At 42.7% G+C, this 18,342-nt stretch overlaps 1 protein-coding gene across 2 annotated transcripts in view; it reads right to left on the bottom strand.

The window, feature by feature from the left end:
• Positions 1-1,201: 1,201 nt before the first annotated feature.
• Positions 1,202-18,342, bottom strand: part of meiob (meiosis specific with OB-fold) — a 61,069-nt gene continuing 43,928 nt past the window's right edge. Inside the window, exons 1-14 of one of the 2 annotated variants that reach the window (XM_035761061.2) lie at positions 6,851-7,111; positions 5,615-5,719; positions 5,347-5,404; positions 4,944-5,075; positions 4,755-4,827; positions 4,473-4,668; positions 4,165-4,265; positions 4,029-4,081; positions 3,829-3,924; positions 3,598-3,690; positions 2,225-2,369; positions 1,871-2,057; positions 1,683-1,769; positions 1,202-1,539 (exon numbers count right to left, since the gene is read on the bottom strand). In XM_035761061.2, the coding sequence (XP_035616954.1) occupies positions 1,435-1,539; positions 1,683-1,769; positions 1,871-2,057; positions 2,225-2,369; positions 3,598-3,690; positions 3,829-3,924; positions 4,029-4,081; positions 4,165-4,265; positions 4,473-4,668; positions 4,755-4,827; positions 4,944-5,075; positions 5,347-5,404; positions 5,615-5,683 (1,395 nt within the window). In that variant the 5' untranslated portion in view covers positions 5,684-5,719; positions 6,851-7,111 and the 3' untranslated portion in view covers positions 1,202-1,434. Of the gene's footprint in view, positions 1,540-1,682; positions 1,770-1,870; positions 2,058-2,224; positions 2,370-3,597; positions 3,691-3,828; positions 3,925-4,028; positions 4,082-4,164; positions 4,266-4,472; positions 4,669-4,754; positions 4,828-4,943; positions 5,076-5,346; positions 5,405-5,614; positions 5,720-6,850; positions 7,112-18,342 lie in introns of those variants that run through there. The other variant, XM_035761062.2, reaches the window with a different exon arrangement.

Here is an 18,342-nt window from a genome sequence, read left to right as displayed (position 1 = left end):
TTCTGACTGATGTCTTGAAATGTTTCTTCAATATATCCACATATTTTCCCGCCTCATGATGCCATCTATTTTGTGAAGTGCACCAGTCACGCCTGCAGCAAAGCACCTCCACAACACGATGCTGTCACCCCTGTGCTTCACGGATGGGATGGTGTTCTTCGGCTTACAAGCATCCCCATTTTTCCCACCAAACATAACAATGGTCATTATGGCCAAACCATTATATTTTTGTTTTATCAGACCAGAGGACATTTCTCAAAAAAGGACAATATTTGTCCCCATGTGCAGTTGCAAACCATAGTCTGGATTTTTTTATGGCGGTTTTGGAGCAGTGGCTTCTTCCTTGCTGAGCGGCCTTTCAGGTTATGTCGATATAGGACTTGTTTTACTGTGGATATAGATACTTTTGTACCTGTTTCCTCCAGCATCTTCATAAGGTTCTTTGCTGTTTTTCTGGGATTGAATGGTACTTTTCGCACCAAAGTACGTTCACCTCTAGGAGACAGAACGCATCTCCTTCCTGATTGGTATGACGGCTGCGTGGTCCCATGGTGTTTATACTTGCATACTATTGTTTGTACAGATGAACGTGGTACCTTCAGGCGTTTGGAAATTGCTCCCAAGGATGAACCAGACTTGTGAAGGTCTACAATTTTCTTTCTGAGGTCTTGGCTGATTTCTTTTGATTTTCCCATGATTTTCCCAAGCAAAGAGGCACTGAGTTTGAAGGTAGGCCTTGAAATACATCCACAGGTACACCTCCAATTGACTCAAATGATGTCAATTCGCCTATCAGAAGCTTATAAAGCCATCAGATCATTTTCTGGAATTTTCCAAGCTGTTTAAAGGCACAGTCAACTTAGTGTATGTAAACTTCTGACCCACTGGAATTGTGATACAGTGAATTATATGTGAAATAATCTGTCTGTAAATAATTGTTGGAAAAATTACTTGTGTCATGCACAAAGTAGATGTCCTAACCAACTTGCCAAAACTATAGTTTGTTAACAAGAAATTAGTGGAGTGGTTGAAAAACGAGTTTTAATGACTCCAACCTAAGTGTATGTAAACTTCCGACTTCAACTGTATCTGCACAGTAAACTGGATAGGCCTCCAAGCTCATTAGAGAATAATGCAATGGTTTCAAAAATATTTTTATTCTATATATATATATATATATATATATATATATATATATATATATATATATATATATTTATCACTATACACATAAATAAAGTACATTACAGCACATATACAATACCAAATAAATAAAGGGAAATAAATATGAAAAATGTGTACATTCTATCTAGGCCTAGCTACAGAACCCACAAGCCATGTCAAAGGTGCATCTCAACCATTATTCACCTAATATGAGAAAGCTGCTGAAGGACTCGCCACACTTGGACCCAACCACACAACTGGTAAACGTGATTACTGCAGGGCAGACATGTTCTGCTTCACTTCTCCTGGATCAGCGAGGGAACACTGCAGGACATTGCCTCTCATTCCACTTCTGCTTTTGGGAGAGGGAGTGATCTGAAAGATACAGTAGAATGACATTGTTTTATGTTCCTCACCTCAAAATTCTGAGAAAAATACTTGACAAGGCTGCCACTGACAGGTTCATTCAAAACTTTTTCAAAGCTAATCAGTACCAATGACATAAGGATTTTACACACCTTGATATATACTTTGCATCTTTCTAAGAGAATCTTCCATTTCATCGCCGTTCGCTCATCCTCTGTTAAACTCACAAACTCCTCGGGCTGCAACAAAAGAGGGCAGAGCTGTCAACCATGGTTGCACATTAGGGCAACTGCACAAATCCAGCATAAGCCCACTTATTATATATTGTATTTCCCCTCACATTGCATCCCAGAGTCTTCTCTGCGACAGTGCCGTTCAGGGAGCAGGACTGCAGGGTTCCTGTGTGATCTGTCACATCCACCAGAAGATCAAACCCTGTGGTCACAGTTAGAGGCTGGTCTCCCCCAGGGCAGGCTGTGTTGGAGCAGCTCTGAATCTCCTCATTCACCTGGTACCTGCACTTGGAACTGAGCAGGGAGGAGACCAGCACCAATATGTAAATCAGGAAAAAGAAAGGGTGCTAATGTAGTTACGTTTCAATGAGATGAAATGTGTAGTCAGAAAATGTGGGATTTGCTGAGAAATGGTGAATTCAATAATCATGTGTCAAAGTGTATCCACTGTTTAAACTTACCACCTGCTTCTGATGACTTTGGAGACAGAGGTGTCTAGATCTAGTTTGGAGATGAAGCTGTAGGTGATTCCACAGAACACCTCCGGGTTCTCCTGGGCTTTGAGTTTGAGCTGGCTCACTGTATACACATCACTGATAGATTCCACTGGAGAGAGGAGAACAGTGGCGTCAATAACAGAGAATCATACATGTAGGCCTAACCAAAGATGACCTATTATTGAGACTCTTGTCCCCTTTGCCCATTTTAAATATTTATTGGAGGATTTTTATTTTTGTATTGCTTGTAACTGTTTCGGGTAATGCAAGTTCTTGTGCTGTTAGGGGAATAACCTGTGTGTAAATATAATCTGTTGCTGTATTGTTTTGTGTTATCTGTGATCGATTTGTTTGTCTTGTGTAGTTTCTTAATCATTGTACTTCAACTGTATGTGTAAACATGTATACGCAGGGCCCAGCTGTGAAAGAGACCTTGGTCTCAGTCTGTGTTCTTTGTTGAAATAAAGGTATAATAAGAAGAAGGAAAATTATATTGACATGATAGTCGAGTGACTGCTCTATATGCAAAATTCGGGGAACTTTCAATAAATTCCATGGTTTTCCAGAAATCCTGGATGGAGGATACCGGCCCTTCTGCTTATTCCCTCCTGATATCTGTGATTGATCCAACCGAGATTTTGGGAAAACCAGGGAATTTATTGGACGTTCCTGGAATTTTGCAACCCTACCGCTCTAACAATGGAAACACATGTCCTCAAAGATGGAAAGCAGGTAGTAGGAAGTGAGATCAGGTGGGGCCATTCTAGCCAATGAGAGGGCAGACACGCGTGTGAACAACAGACAACACTCCGATATAAAGTTGTTTCTTTCAGAAGTTGCCGAAATTCCACGTGCGTCCAACTATATCAGTGTGCATTTGTACCAACCTAACCATTACCAAACTTCTATTAGATCAAATAAACCTTATGTAGCAAATTAGCAATTCCAGTTTTTGTTGACCAAATTGGAAATTATTTTTTCATTAATTTCATTCATTCTTATTTTCATTAACAGATTTTGGGTGGAGTTAACCTTCTTGCTTTGCCTCTTCTTCTCTGGCCTAACTCATTAGGGTTCCTGAGTGGCGCAGCGGTCACTGCATCTCAGTGCAAGAGGTGTCTCTACAGTCCCTGGTTCAATTCCAGGCTGCATCATATCCGGCCGTGATTGGGAGTCCCATAGGGCAGCGCACAATTGGTCCAGGTTTGGCCGGGGTAGGCCATCATTGTAAATAAGAATTTGTTCTTAACTGACTTGCCTAGTTAAATTTAAAAAATGTTTAAAAATGTGCAAAGTCTCAATTGTATGATAATACTACAGTCATGGTTGTTACCTACCAGGCACATCTCCAGGCCTGTCATCCTCATGCAACACACCAGACTCAGAGACCTCTTTGGCATAGCTGAACAGAAGGCTGGCTTCCGTTGTATCTTATGTATCTCAAAACAGAATCACATTAATTACAGAATAAGGTATTGGAAAATTAAAATATTCTATTTGAAAACAATTGTCTACTGTGTCTCAATGGAGAATATGTTGTAAACAGATAAATAAAGTGATATCCTTACCCGGGTTGACAGTGATTATGGTTTTAGAATTGACTGTAGCTGTCATGCAGTTCCGGAAGCTGTCAAAACCAATCCTGGCATCCGAGATAAAGAGCACTTAAAGTACACAACAAAGTCTTATTCAGTCAATGACATTTTAAAACAAACACAAAATCTCACATTTCCATTTCACAAAGAATTAGAGTCCACTGTATACCAACCTGTTTCTCTTGGTATCAGAGTCTGAACTAGCTGAATGGCCTCTCTGTCCCAGCTGTGTGATACAAAGGTTATGTTAACTCAGGGGAGAGGATGGGGATATTGAAAACATGTGGGGTACAGTGGTACAATTCCTACCATACTAAGGGAAAAGATGTGACAGAATCATCAAAGAGCTTCACTTCTAGCCTCTGCCCTTTGCGTCCGTCCGCCGTGGTGAAAAACTTTGGCTCTGCAATCTGGAGGGCAGAAATAGTGGTTTGGAAACGCTTTTAGCTTTTCCAATACATATAGTACTTATGCCACAGGACATGTGAAAATAGGGCCTAGTTTGTGGCTCCTATATTAATAGATACAACTATATAATGATAGTCTAAAGTCACACTAGTGTACCGGATACTACCCTCCTCAAGACCTACTTTACTCTATGCACTCTCAGTTCTTACCGACCGAACGGCGGCGAGTATGTTAATGACGGTCCTGTCCAGGCTCTGTCCGTTGGCCACGATGTCTCCCAAAGAGTAGAAGTCCCGGGAGTCCTTCACAGGCAGGTGGAGCAGAGGCAGCAGCCTGTTCATCATCTCTATGTCAGAGCCTATTGATAGCTGGGAGTGAGCTTCACTCACCAGCAACCTGTAGAAGCTGAAACAGAGAAATTGGTTTTGTTACTTGTATTACTAGAGTATAGTCATGTTTAAAAAGAGAACTAACCACTCAGTACACTGCACCTGGGAGTTGAGGGGCAGAATCTATCCTCTTTCTCAGGATCTTTGGTAGCAACTAAAGGATTTTCTATAATAACTGAAGGGGGTAAAATACAGATAAATTAGTGTAATTATCAAAAAGACGAACACATTGTTTCTACATGATGTATTATTTTACATCTTCATAGAATTGAATTGAATGCATAATCTTACCACAGTCTCCTATGCGGAAGCTGTTAGAGAGTCCATTTATGTATCCATCGTTGCCCCACAAGGATACATTAATGAAATAGTCTGGCGAATCCTTGATTGTGAAGCCGAAAGTGAATCTGTCAAAACCAATACCTGAAATGCCAGAGATCAGTTCAGAAAACTGCCAGTAGAGCGTTCTAGTGAGCAAGCCATAAACTTGAGCACAGTAGGCTACAGCGTAGGCATGCCTTGGGGATAAGTCTATGTTTTGGGAGGACAAAGGCAGGAGGCCTCAGTGGATAGCAGGCTGAATTTGATACCAGTGATACTACATGAATACGTGGAAGTTGTATTTAGACTATTTGATGCCAGTATGCACCAATATTAAATTATGGGGGAAATATAATGAAATTGAATCCTCAACTTTTCCTGTCTGGAAAGCTTTTGACATCAGTTTTTCCAATGATGACTCCAGCCACTCTCTGAAAAACAGAATAGATATTTCAACATTTTGTATGCTTCAAACCAATTTAGCCTAATCAATACAACAGTCACAATTCAAAATGATTGTTGTAGTCTTGACAGTTTATTTCACTTCAAGATATCAAATTGGTTGAATCATTTTTTTCAAGGCGGTGTATCCACCCACAAGTTAGGTCACTGTAACAATTGTATCATATCACATGACTCACCGGATGTGTTGTATTTGGATGTAAATCAGAAATGGCAACGAAGTCCTTAGCTTGCCTGCTGTATGCCATTTTCCAAGTGTTTATCCAGTTCTAAGGTCTAAGTTGCTGAAATAAATTGAATAGAAAACACACGTGTCAGATATTCTACCTGTGTGAGTTAGTAAATGGGTCATTCCATCAATTCACTGCCTTTTGAGAAGTGTAACTTGGGCAAAACAAACTTTTGATTTTACCTCATTTTAACATTGTCATAAAGAGAAATTGTTAAACTTCATAAAAAACACGTTTTCCCATCTCAAGAGGATAAATACAAAAATAGTAAAACTACAGTAAGTGCCAAATAAAGTAACACGGTTGACCATAACAGGGTTGATCATAACAGGATTGTCAATTGAATGCAAGCTTTAAAAAATTATCATTGTTAAAACATTTCTAGCCTGTCTATGGGTAACAGGTTTTAATGCTCAACCAGCTCAGTTTTCCACCACAAAACACCCAACATTTGACATAGAATAGAACCAGCACACCTGCTTCTACTATATGATTGAACTATTAGATGTTCAATGTTTCTTTAAAAAATACTTTAAAAGTACTAGTTTCATGAGTGTTCAGTTCATGAAACAGAGTTGACCTTAAAATTAGGGACTGACGTAAATTAATCATTAATCACATTAAATAAATAATGATCTTCAGAAATGACTTTGTCAAAGCAACAAAATTACTAGGGCTTTACAATGGTGGTGTAATTTGGGAGAAATGTTGGGATTAAATGGGTTAAAATCTTTCTAGAAGAGACCGTGTTGACAGAGGTCATGTCAAAATCCTGAATTTGGGCATTTTATCAAGCCCTTATTCATATTAATCTAATTGATTGAATCGTACATGTGGTATATTTTAAATGGCACTTCAATTCATATAACAGGCTTTTAAAATTCAATATTGGTGCACAATTTCTAATTAAAATATCACCAGACGCAAGAGGTACTCTTTTAGTGGAACAATAAACATTGGCAACGTTACATTTTTGGGCTAGCTAAATTAGCTAACTACTCTGGCGACCCTCTGCTTCCTGACAGACTATCTGCCACGAACCACCTTGCAAGCTAAAAGCCAGGTAAGGCAAACCTATTTTCTCTAAGGAAAGAATAACAAACGATGTCAGATAAAATGCCGGTAATAGATACAAAGCAAATGGGGCCTACTGTTAGTGTTTGTTAGAAAAGCCATTGAGATTACCTGGTTCCGTTTGCCTCAGGAGTTAGTTCAGTGAATTTCGCGGGTGTTCACCCGTCCACCGCACGCGGCCCTTGTGGATGGATGATAGACTAAAAGCAGTTCGAAATGGTACAGTAGCCTTGTTGTTTTTGCAGCGCTGTTTACGGTTAAAGTGTTCGTTTTGGTGGTGGGGGGTGAATAATACTTTATGGTCTAAGAGGCTAATATTCTTGTCTCATCTGCATTGAGAAAGCCTCGTTTTGGATTTCCCCTTGTTCGTTAAGACAGGCAGCCTAACCTAACCGCAAGAGCGTTGGGCCAGTAACCGAAAGTGTACTGGTTCGAATACCGAGCCGACAGTAAAACATATGTTGATGTACCCTTGTGAAAGGCTCTTAACCTTAATTTGCTCCAGGCCCCTTATTACAATGGCTGACACCGTAAAACACCTATCCGGTGTGTATGTGACAATAAAAAGAAAGTAAATACACTAGTACAGTGTACTCAGTGATAGCCCAAAATTACATTACACTATCATAGAGGAGGCCAATGAAGACCTATCCAAAGCATATTTATTACAAGGTAAATATACTGTATCTTAATCACTGACCTGTCTTTTGCATGTAAAGACAAAGAGGTGTGATTTACAAGCAGGCAAATCCTTATGGACTATGGGCAAACAAAATATGTAAAGGCTATGCCTCTCCACCTTTGAGTTACTCAGTTTGAGATTTTACTCTAACTTTTATACTGTAAATCTATCCACCCTAATATTTTGGCTAGACTTAACCTTTACCTTTCAGATACAACAACGTTCAATACACCTTCCAAAGAACAGTCAAGTCAGGCAGCTGTGCAAACACGTAAAACCGGCAGGAACAATGACGAACTGCCAATGATGCACAGGTGCATTCTACAAGTAGAATATCAAAGCATTATTTGGCATGGCCTGTCTGTTCTGTTCCGTAGCGTTGACGTTCTAGATGTTTCCATTACAAAGAGGGGATAGCCGCAGTGCCTCAGGCTACGGTATTGTCCCTATTCTGAGGCCTAAAATGATCCAACCTACCTGTCAGTCGTTGGTGTGTGTATTTGATGAGACAGCTATGACAGCTCCACCCTTCACCAGATGCTGGGAGCTGCTTTGATACACTAAGCCGGAGCTGGAACACGATACAGTGTGTTACACAGCTGAATGGTTATCAAAAGGTGGAACTGGAAACCGCATTCAGGTTATCGTCAGTCAAGTTCTTTACTCTAATCCTTTTCGCTGTGTGTTGTGTTTTTGGATCAGATCCTGACTGGTGTTGGTGTTCATAGGTTGGACTATGATTTCTGTTTTTAGCTTAGCCTTACACTGAATGTTATAAATGGTAAATATAGTTATTCTTTGACAACTTTAAAGTAATGATCAACATTAAAATTCCATACAAAGGTGTGTAGGCTGACATACGAGAGTAAAGTACGGATTTGTCATTTAGGTAGGCCTATTCAATTATCACATTACAAATTCAAATTTCATCAGGCATTTCCTAACAGAGTTTGTGATTCCATTGATCGCACCGAAAATGTATCATGTGAAATCTACTTTTTTTATTGCATGGTTTATTCATAATTAATACAGTATGCTAATTTACTTGGATTTTATATTCAACATAATGGAAAATCAATGTTTACTCGGCCCCTACAATTGATCATTTGTGTTAATTTAGAAATCACATTTTTCACCTATTGGATGTTTTGGAATGCCACTTATGCCATTTGCTTTCATTACTCATTCTGAGTAGAGCAGGTAAGGCACAAGTTTCCAAACAGATACACTGATGACCTGCTCTGTGATTGGCCAGCCCTTCGTCTGAGGGTCGGCTTCCATGAGTCCACACCAGGGAGGGCCGGAGGGGTCTGCTGACCCCTGACACTTGACCCTCCTGAGCTATTAATCAAACCAGTTTATGTATTTCAGTTGTCTAGAGGGCAGCCATGTTACACCTGACTCTGACTCGCCCAAAGCCAGGTCCATATTGTCACTGGGACTGTAACACTCTCTATGGTAACACTATTATCAGAGTTGTTCTCACCCGACACTCCAGTGAAAGGATTTTACGGAAAGTATAATCTGAAACTGTATTATATCAGTTGATTTTTGAACAATTGTTTAAGGCAGTTTTTATCTTGGTTATATGAGTAATATCGTTATCTGTCACTCCATATTCCCAAACAGAGGAGAGAGAAGCAAAGTTGTTTTACAGTTATGTGCCATTTGGAAACTGGAGGGAGAGCAGGACTTCTTAACATTCTCAGGTGTTGGGTTACAGGTGGAACAAAGTGCTAGAATCCACATACCAACAATGGAACTATTGTCAAGAGTCAAATCAGTTGTGCAAAATGGTAATACAGTGATGCTGAAGAGATCAAATCGAAGCAATCATGATAGTTTTTTTTATATGAGAAAAACGTACATTTGCCGAATGCAGAGCCTAATGAACGAATGGTGACAAAACGTAACAACCAGAAAATATAGCATTTTACAAGCATTGGCCAAGGAGCATGGTGGTGCATGTATGGGTGTGTGTTTCCAAAGAGGAACAAGTTTAAAGTACTGTAGAGGTAGGCTACTATGTGTGCACTTATCTCGAGTATTCCTACCACCTGTCCAACTGCTGTTCTTTAGGCTTAGTCCAGCTGGGAGCTTTAGTAGAACTATGCTCTCTGTCTGTTGTCCATCAGGTCCAATTGACCTGGTATTATTCTGACTGAGGTCTGAAATAGTCTTAATAAGGTGCTGATGAAACCAGCGCAGAGGGAGAGAGCAGCCACCCTTCCCCTCCTCTCTTCTCCAGACCATTTCCGAGAGATGACATTCCTCGTTTGCTAAGTCATTACACTGCATGATGTCAGCAGTCAGCACATCAATGCTGAGACTTTAGCTGGTGTAATTATAGGTTTCAGTGTGTGTGTGTGTGTGTGTGTGTGTGTGTGTGTGTGTGTGTGTGTGTGTGTGTGTGTGTGTGTGTGTGTGTGTGTGTGTGTGTGTGTGTGTGTGTGTGTGTGTGTGGACGTGTGAACGCAAGACGGAGCTCCTCTTCCTCCCGGGAAGGCTCGCCATCACGGTTGACGCGCGTGAGCAGACGAGCGTGTGTGCTTGTGAGCATGTGTGTTAGCGAGCATGCCTGTGTGTGCTTGTGAGCGTGTGTGTTAGCGAGCATGCCTGTGTGTGCTTGTGACCATGTGAGCATGTGTGTTAGCGACCATGCCTGTGTGTGCTTGTGACCTTGTGAGCATGTGTGTTAGCGAGCATGCCTGTGTGTGCTTGTGACCATGTGAGCGTGTGTATTAGCGAGCATGCCTGTGTGTGCTTGTGAGCATGTGTGTTAGCGAGCATGCCTGTGTGTGCTTGTGAGCGTGTGTGTTAGCGAGCATGCCTGTGTGTGCTTGTGACCATGTGAGCATGTGTGTTAGCGAGCATGCCTGTGTGTGCTTGTGACCAGGTGAGCATGTGTGTTAGCGACCATGCCTGTGTGTGCTTGTGAGCGTGTGTGTTAGCGAGCATGCCTGTGTGTGCTTGTGAGCGTGTGTGTTAGCGAGCATGCCTGTGTGTGCTTGTGAGCGTGTGTGTTAGCGAGCATGCCTGTGTGTGCTTGTGACCAGGTGAGCATGTGTGTTAGCGAGCATGCCTGTGTGTGCTTGTGACCTTGTGAGCATGTGTGTTAGCGAGCATGCCTGTGTGTGCTTGTGAGCGTGTGTGTTAGCGAGCATGCCTGTGTGTGCTTGTGACCATGTGAGCGTGTGTGTTAGCGACCATGCCTGTGTGTGCTTGTGAGCGTGTGTGTTAGCGAGCATGCCTGTGTGTGCTTGTGACCAGGTGAGCATGTGTGTTAGCGAGCATGCCTGTGTGTGCTTGTGACCTTGTGAGCATGTGTGTTAGCGAGCATGCCTGTGTGTGCTTGTGACCATGTGAGCGTGTGTGTTAGCGAGCATGCCTGTGTGTGCTTGTGAGCATGTGTGTTAGCGAGCATGCCTGTGTGTGCTTGTGAGCGTGTGTGTTAGCGATCATGCCTGTGTGTGCTTGTGAGCGTGTGTGTTAGCGATCATGCCTGTGTGTGCTTGTGAGCGTGTGTGTTAGCGATCATGCCTGTGTGTGCTTGTGAGCGTGTGTGTTAGCGATCATGCCTGTGTGTGCTTGTGAGCGTGTGTGTTAGCGAGCATGCCTGTGTGTGCTTGTGAGCGTGTGTGTTAGCGAGCATGCCTGTGTGTGCTTGTGAGCGTGTGTGTTAGCGAGCATGCCTGTGTGTGCTTGTGAGCGTGTGTGTTAGCGATCATGCCTGTGTGTGCTTGTGAGCGTGTGTGTTAGCGATCATGCCTGTGTGTGCTTGTGAGCGTGTGTGTTAGCGATCATGCCTGTGTGTGCTTGTGAGCGTGTGTGTTAGCGATCATGCCTGTGTGTGCTTGTGAGCGTGTGTGTTAGCGAGCATGCCTGTGTGTGCTTGTGAGCGTCTGTGTTAGCGATCATGCCTGTGTGTGCTTGTGAGCGTCTGTGTTAGCGATCATGCCTGTGTGTGCTTGCTTGCATGATGCATTGTTTTATACCTGTATAAACGGCATCAACTTTACTCAATTCTCACTTTTTATCCACTCAAAATAAAACTCCAGCTTGAAATGCAGTGACTGTCTGTTAGTATGACATTGCCCAGAGAGCTTTCTTTCCATTTATCATCTTTACTGTGGAAAGACCAGTGCAGTATTTCAGGAACATCAAAGGTCCAGCCTGTTTCTATCTGAGATGCATTCAGAATCCGAACAAAGAATGTGTAGGTTTGTTCTCCACAGATCGGCCTTGACAGACAGAAACATCTCTCTCCGAGTTTGACCCCACAGTTTTTTCATTTTCTCAGTAAAACAAGCCTTTGAAGTTCCAAATAAGAGGGAACACATTTGTTCAATTATATTTGGGAGAACATATGAAACAGAAGCTTTCATTTCTCTTTGCTGCTTGTGTTCTGCTGAACAATGAGTCCATTTAGTTCTGGAACACAAGAAGGATGGAATGAAATGGGACAAGGTGAGTTAGTGTACTTACAATAATGTCATTCAATAACAGGATGTGGAATTATTACACTGTTTATGAGCAGATTTGATATGGTAGCTTAAGTATGTAACATGTTTGAAAATATTATTTTTTAACATTAATCACCAATTATATTTGTGTTTTCAGTGCATTAAGTTGCATAAGAAAAATAGTGCTTAGCTATAAAGCCACTAAGCTGAGGCAAGCATAGACGCACGTGAGGTGGTACCTGGACCAAAACACTGTGCTGATGCTGACAAAGGGTTAAATACATAATGCTCTGACGATCCCTTAACCTATCGATATTCACTATTTCTAGCATAATCCGTCATCCACTTGAGCAATGCTATGGAGGGTTTTTCTCAGTATTTAGTGTAGATCTCCTCTGCCTGTCACCCCCAGTAGCTCCTCAGGGAGTTGGTTAGGGGAGTCATTAAGTTTCACTGTAGCTCATGTTGATGTATCACACCAACCCAAGAAGAAAGAAAAGAATATGCCATTTAGCTGACGCTTTTATCCAAAGCGACTTACAGTCATGTGTGCATACATTCTACGTATGGGTGGTCCCGGGAAACGAACCCACTACCCTGGCGTTACAAGCGCCATGCTCTACCAACTGAGCCACAGAAGGACCACAACCCAAACATCATTAATCTCCTGCCCTGAGGACATCTCCTCAGGTTATCCATCCAGGTGGCTCATTAAAGGTGGACTGTATAAGTCTCTGTGTTAAAATTGAAATAATATTGAGAGGGCATCTGTGAGTCTCTTATTGGTGAGGTTGTGAAAATGATGTTAAAATATGAAAACCTGTAGTAGTATCGACATGTCCATCCTCCAAGAACTAAATGTCTTACTAATTTTCTCTTTTCAATGACACATTGGCTTCTTTCAAATCAAACTCTGGTATTAGAAGGAAAGGGTCGGTCGCAACTGTCTTTTCCAGTTCCTCTCCTGCTGGATGGTATGCTGGGACTGGTCGTCATGCCCCATATGGTAGGGATCACATTATAGGCAACCCTTCATGAAGCATTAATACCAATGTGGCTTGGGTTTTAATAAAAAAGCATGGAACAGATTATGGACTTATCCCAGTCATGTAGAGCAGAAGTGTGGCCAAAAGCCATTCCAGGGATTGGAGAGATGACAGAGTGCAGGAATTTGACTGGTGAGGCTTCCCAGTAATTACCGACCAGGCCCTTGGGATTGATACAGTGGTTACGGAGGAGAACACACAGCAAGCCTACAGACATCACAGACACAGACCCTTGGCAGGCTCATCAGAATATAGTGTAAGAGCTAAGCAGTGCCAGTGAAACCGTCTTAGTGGGTGGGCAGAGAAGCCTTACCCCTGCCCCTAGAGGGAGTGACATCTCTGTCTTTCATTCAGCCCCTACCCACACACAAACCACACAAACTGTGCCAGTGAAAATGAGGCTCTTAGTGGGTGGGCAAAGAAGCCCTCACCCCTGCCCCTACAGGGAGTGATATCTCTGTCGTTAAATCAGCATCCATTCTGTGAGGTGACAGGTTAGACCTACAGCATGGGAGGGGGGGAGTGGCCCTGGCTCCACTCTCCCTCATAGATTGTCTGTGTCACTTTATAATAAGTTCCTAAATGTAGTCTATGTCTTGCTGAGTGTCACATTATATTTGGTCTCCAAATTGGGCTTAATGCCACCCTGGCTGAATGGCTAGTCTCTTTCTGCTTTAGACAACTTCTAGTTTCCTTTCCAAATAAGGCAAACATATGTTGCTCATGTTATTGTCATGTTATTAGATGTCATGTTGTGAAATGTAATAACTCATCACCAGGCTTGTAATTACATTAAAATCTATTGTAGTAAAGGTCCACAGTAGAGAATCTATTGTGAGTCATGTACTGTTATTGTTGACTTCCATCATATGCATTGTAATGACTGTATTCAGCAATCCTGATGAGCTATCCCATTAATCAGATGGGGGTGTGGCTACTCTTCAGTCTGGTTTAGCTTGAGTAAGTGGAAATGCAATGCTCTTATTAACAGCACGCTCTCTGTCTCATTGATTTCCATTAGTCTGAACACACCAATACTTCAGCTTGATCAACTCAGGCAAGATGGAACTGAGCAAGTGGCAGTTAGAAATGCATTGGAATGTCATCCTGTGTGAACATACATTTACATTGTTAGAAGACACATTAAGTTAAACACACACACACACACACACACACACACCAACCCTTCTCCTTAGCCCCTTATCATCGGGAGCCCATCAATATCATATTACATGTTATTTTAGTTGTGTATTGATCACAGCAGGCCTGGTTATGTGTGGAACGACGTGCGCTAATACCTCAGCCTGACTGTCACTGTGTCAGATAATGGCCTGGACACTGCACAGCATTATGGTCACCAGGCCGTCCTGACTAGCTGCTGATCGATCCCTGGGAGTGTGAAAGGTCTCTGATTGCAGTGTGTCTTGTCTCTATGGTATAGATGGTTACCTGTTGTCTCTGGAGGAGTTCTTTCTGTTTAACCCGTTGGTACTAGGATCATTTCCATGTAAAAGGAAGGACCCATGAGCACCAACGTGAAGGTCATAGGAGCATGTCAAATTGGGCGTCAAATGAAAGCTAAGAGTCTATATGTTTGAGAAACTAAGGCATATCATTTTTTTAACCATTTTCCATCCTACAAATTAGGCATGAGCAAAGGCTTTGATTTCTGGTCAAGCAGATAGAAAAGGGGTCTTAGACAACATCTAGCAGAAAATGTCTTACAAGGTATTAGAAATACATCAAAGCACATTAATGTTGAAGTAAAGACCCCTGCCAACTAATATCAACACTTAGATGTAGTTTTGAAGCCTTCTGTAAGTTTAAGAAACATTGCCTTGTGATTTGAAATGACCAAATCGGTAACGGAATTTCTGAAAAATCTAATTGGCTACAATGGGAAATCATAGTAGCCACACACCACAGTTGGGTTCACAAGTTTGGACAGTACAGTTCAATATAATTCAGTACAGTAGTGTTCAGTACAGTAAACAGTAGAGCACACTAGAGTTGAGTACACTATAATGTATTGTAGTGATCTGTGCTCTAATATACTCTACTGTACTGCACTATACTCTACTATGTTTTACTGTACTGTGCTCTACTGCATTCTACTGTACTGTACTGAACCATACTCTACTGTACTCTACTGAACTCTACTGTAAAGCACATTACTATACAAAATTATAGCATACTGTACTCTACTGTATATCTCTCTAGTCACCCCCAAAACCAATTCTTTCTTTGGCCGCCTCTCCTTCCAGTTCTCTGCTGCCAATGACTGGAACGAACTACAAAAATCTCTGAAACTGGAAACACTTATCTCCCTCACTAGCTTTAAGCACCAACTGTCAGAGCATCTTACAGATTACTGCACCTGTACATAGCCCACCTATAATTTAGCCCAAACAACTACCTCTTTCCCAACTGTATTTTATTAATTAATTTATTTTGCTCCTTTGCACCCCATTATTTTTATTTCTACTTTGCACATTCTTCCATTGCAAAACTACCATTCCAGTGTTTTACTTGCTATATTGTATTTACTTTGCCACCATGGCCTTTTTTTGCCTTTACCTCCCTTCTCACCTCATTTGCTCACATTGTATATAGACTTGTTTATACTGTATTATTGACTGTATGTTTGTTTTACTCCATGTGTAACTCTGTGTCGTTGTATCTGTCGAACTGCTTTGCTTTATCTTGGCCAGGTCGCAATTGTAAATGAGAACTTGACATACTACTTATGGTCATATAGTGTAGCTAGCCAAAATATGCATGTTGCAAATGCGACCATTGATCAATGCCTGACCTTAATGTCAGTTTACAGTCTGTTTACTATTTTGTGTCATTGTCATTGCAATTGTCTGTCTTTGGACATCTGGAGTGACAGTTAAAGTCGTGGGCAATAGTAGTATTCATATATTTAGTTTTTTGTCTTTATCAATGTCAGATTTTTATCATCCCTCAAATCACAGAATGTCAGAGTGATGTATTGTCTTTAGGGGGACATTTGCCCTCGGCATGACTTCTTTTCCTAAGGACGACCATGGCAGACAGAATGGAAGACAGAAAGACATGGCTAAAACTTTAAGTAGTAGTGATAAATTAGCCTTGATTGTCTTGTCTCTCTTGACATCACAAACTGTTTAATGGTGAAGCAAATTTTCTGAACATGATGGTTTCTCATGATGGTCCTGTATGTGAACATTATCATTAGGCTTGTGTGTGTGGTGTGTGTGCGTGTGAGAGAGAGAGGTAGGGAGAAAGACTGATAGAGAGAATATGAATGAGATGCAGCGTATGTGGTACAAATCCATTCCGTCTATATTTCTCAATCCAGTGTTCCCCTCTCTAGAGATGATGATCTCCACACACACACACACACACACACACACACACACACACACACACACACACACACACACACACACACACACACACACACACACACACATACAGCAATTTCACACTAAAAATCCAGTGCTCCAAGGCTATATGTGACATGGGTCTTATTGAATATCATCATAAATCTCTGACCCTCAAACAGCCTCTCAGAGAATATTAAATAATGAGAGTTGGGGAGGTGATCTCTGCTATATTTCAGGCCCTGGGGGCTAGATGTGAGATATTTTGCCTGTCTTTTTCTTGACCTAGAGATGTGGGAATAAACCGAAGTCTAGTCTCCCACCAGTTCACAGGAAGTGGACATTGTCTCAGATTTGGTCACTAATCACTGGAGAAAATACTTATTCAATGTAAGCAGAGTGTCAGCATTTTGTTTGGGTCGCTGGTGATGTGAGGATGAATCTTTAATACCTCAAAATACATGATCAAATAAACACACAAAGGAAGTCGTTTTGAATGAATAATGTAATCAATTGGAATTGCTCATGTTTATATAACCGGCACTAGAAGTGACTGTGTTTTGAATTTCTTGAAACATGCCCCTGTGTCTGGTCCTCTGTGTCAGTCCCCGGTGTCATGTCCATTGTGCCAGTCCCCTGTGTCTGCTCTTTTTTGTCAGTCCCCGGTGTCATGTCCATTGTGTCAGTCCCCGGTGTCATGTCCATTGTGTCAGTCCCCGGTGTCATGTCCATTGTGTCAGTCCCCGGTGTCATGTCCATTGTGTCAGTCCCCGGTGTCATGTCCATTGTGCCAGTCCCCTGTGTCTGGTCCATTGTGTCAGTCCCCGGTGTCATGTCCATTGTGTCAGTCCCCGGTGTCATGTCCATTGTGTCAGTCCCCGGTGTCATGTCCATTGTGTCAGTCCCCGGTGTCATGTCCATTGTGTCAGTCCCCGGTGTCATGTCCATTGTGTCAGTCCCCGGTGTCATGTCCATTGTGTCAGTCCCCGGTGTCATGTCCATTGTGTCAGTCCCCGGGGTCATGTCCATTGTGTCAGTCCCCGGTGTCATGTCCATTGTGTCAGTCCCCGGTGTCATGTCCATTGTGCCAGTCCCCTGTGTCTGCTCTTTTTTGTCAGTCCCCGGTGTCATGTCCATTGTGTCAGTCCCCGGTGTCATGTCCATTGTGTCAGTCCCCGGTGTCATGTCCATTGTGTCAGTCCCCGGTGTCATGTCCATTGTGTCAGTCCCCGGTGTCATGTCCATTGTGTCAGTCCCCGGTGTCATGTCCATTGTGCCAGTCCCCTGTGTCTGGTCCTCTGTGTCAGTCCCCGGTGTCATGTCCATTGTGTCAGTCCCCGGTGTCATGTCCATTGTGTCAGTCCCCGGTGTCATGTCCATTGTGTCAGTCCCCGGTGTCATGTCCACTGTGTCAGTCCCCGGTGTCATGTCCATTGTGTCAGTCCCCGGTGTCATGTCCATTGTGTCAGTCCCCGGTGTCATGTCCATTGTGTCAGTCCCTGGTGTCATGTCCATTGTGTCAGTCCCCGGTGTCATGTCCATTGTGTCAGGTCCCCTGTGCCAGTCCCCTGTGTCAGTCCCCTGTGCCAGTCCCCTGTGTCAGTCCCCTGTGTCAGTCTGTCAGATCCACAGTGTCAGGTCCTATGTGTTCGGCTTCATCCACTGGCTGACATAGATTCCCTCTCTCCTTTCCTCCTCTCTCCATTCCTCCTCTCTCCTTTTGTCCTCTCTCCTCTCTTAGATGGAAATGAATAGGCTGGAAGCTAATCAGGCACCATGTCTCCTCCTCATCTAGACCATAGAACATCAGTGTGAGACATCCATCCACCAGACCAGAGGAGACATGGCCCTCCATCCACCAGACCAGAGGAGACATGGCCTTCCATCCACCAGACCAGAGGAGACATGGCCCTCCATCCACCAGACCAGAGGAGACATGGCCCTCCATCCACCAGACCAGAGGAGACATGGCCCTCCATCCACCAGACCAGAGGAGACATGGCCTTCCATCCACCAGACCAGAGGAGACATGGCCCTCCATCCA

Source organism: Oncorhynchus keta, chromosome 2 (genome assembly GCF_023373465.1).
Source record: "Oncorhynchus keta strain PuntledgeMale-10-30-2019 chromosome 2, Oket_V2, whole genome shotgun sequence".
Lineage (NCBI taxonomy): Eukaryota > Metazoa > Chordata > Actinopteri > Salmoniformes > Salmonidae > Oncorhynchus > Oncorhynchus keta.
Note: the sequence above shows the minus strand (reverse complement) of the source record. Positions and strands in the feature narration are given on the sequence as shown.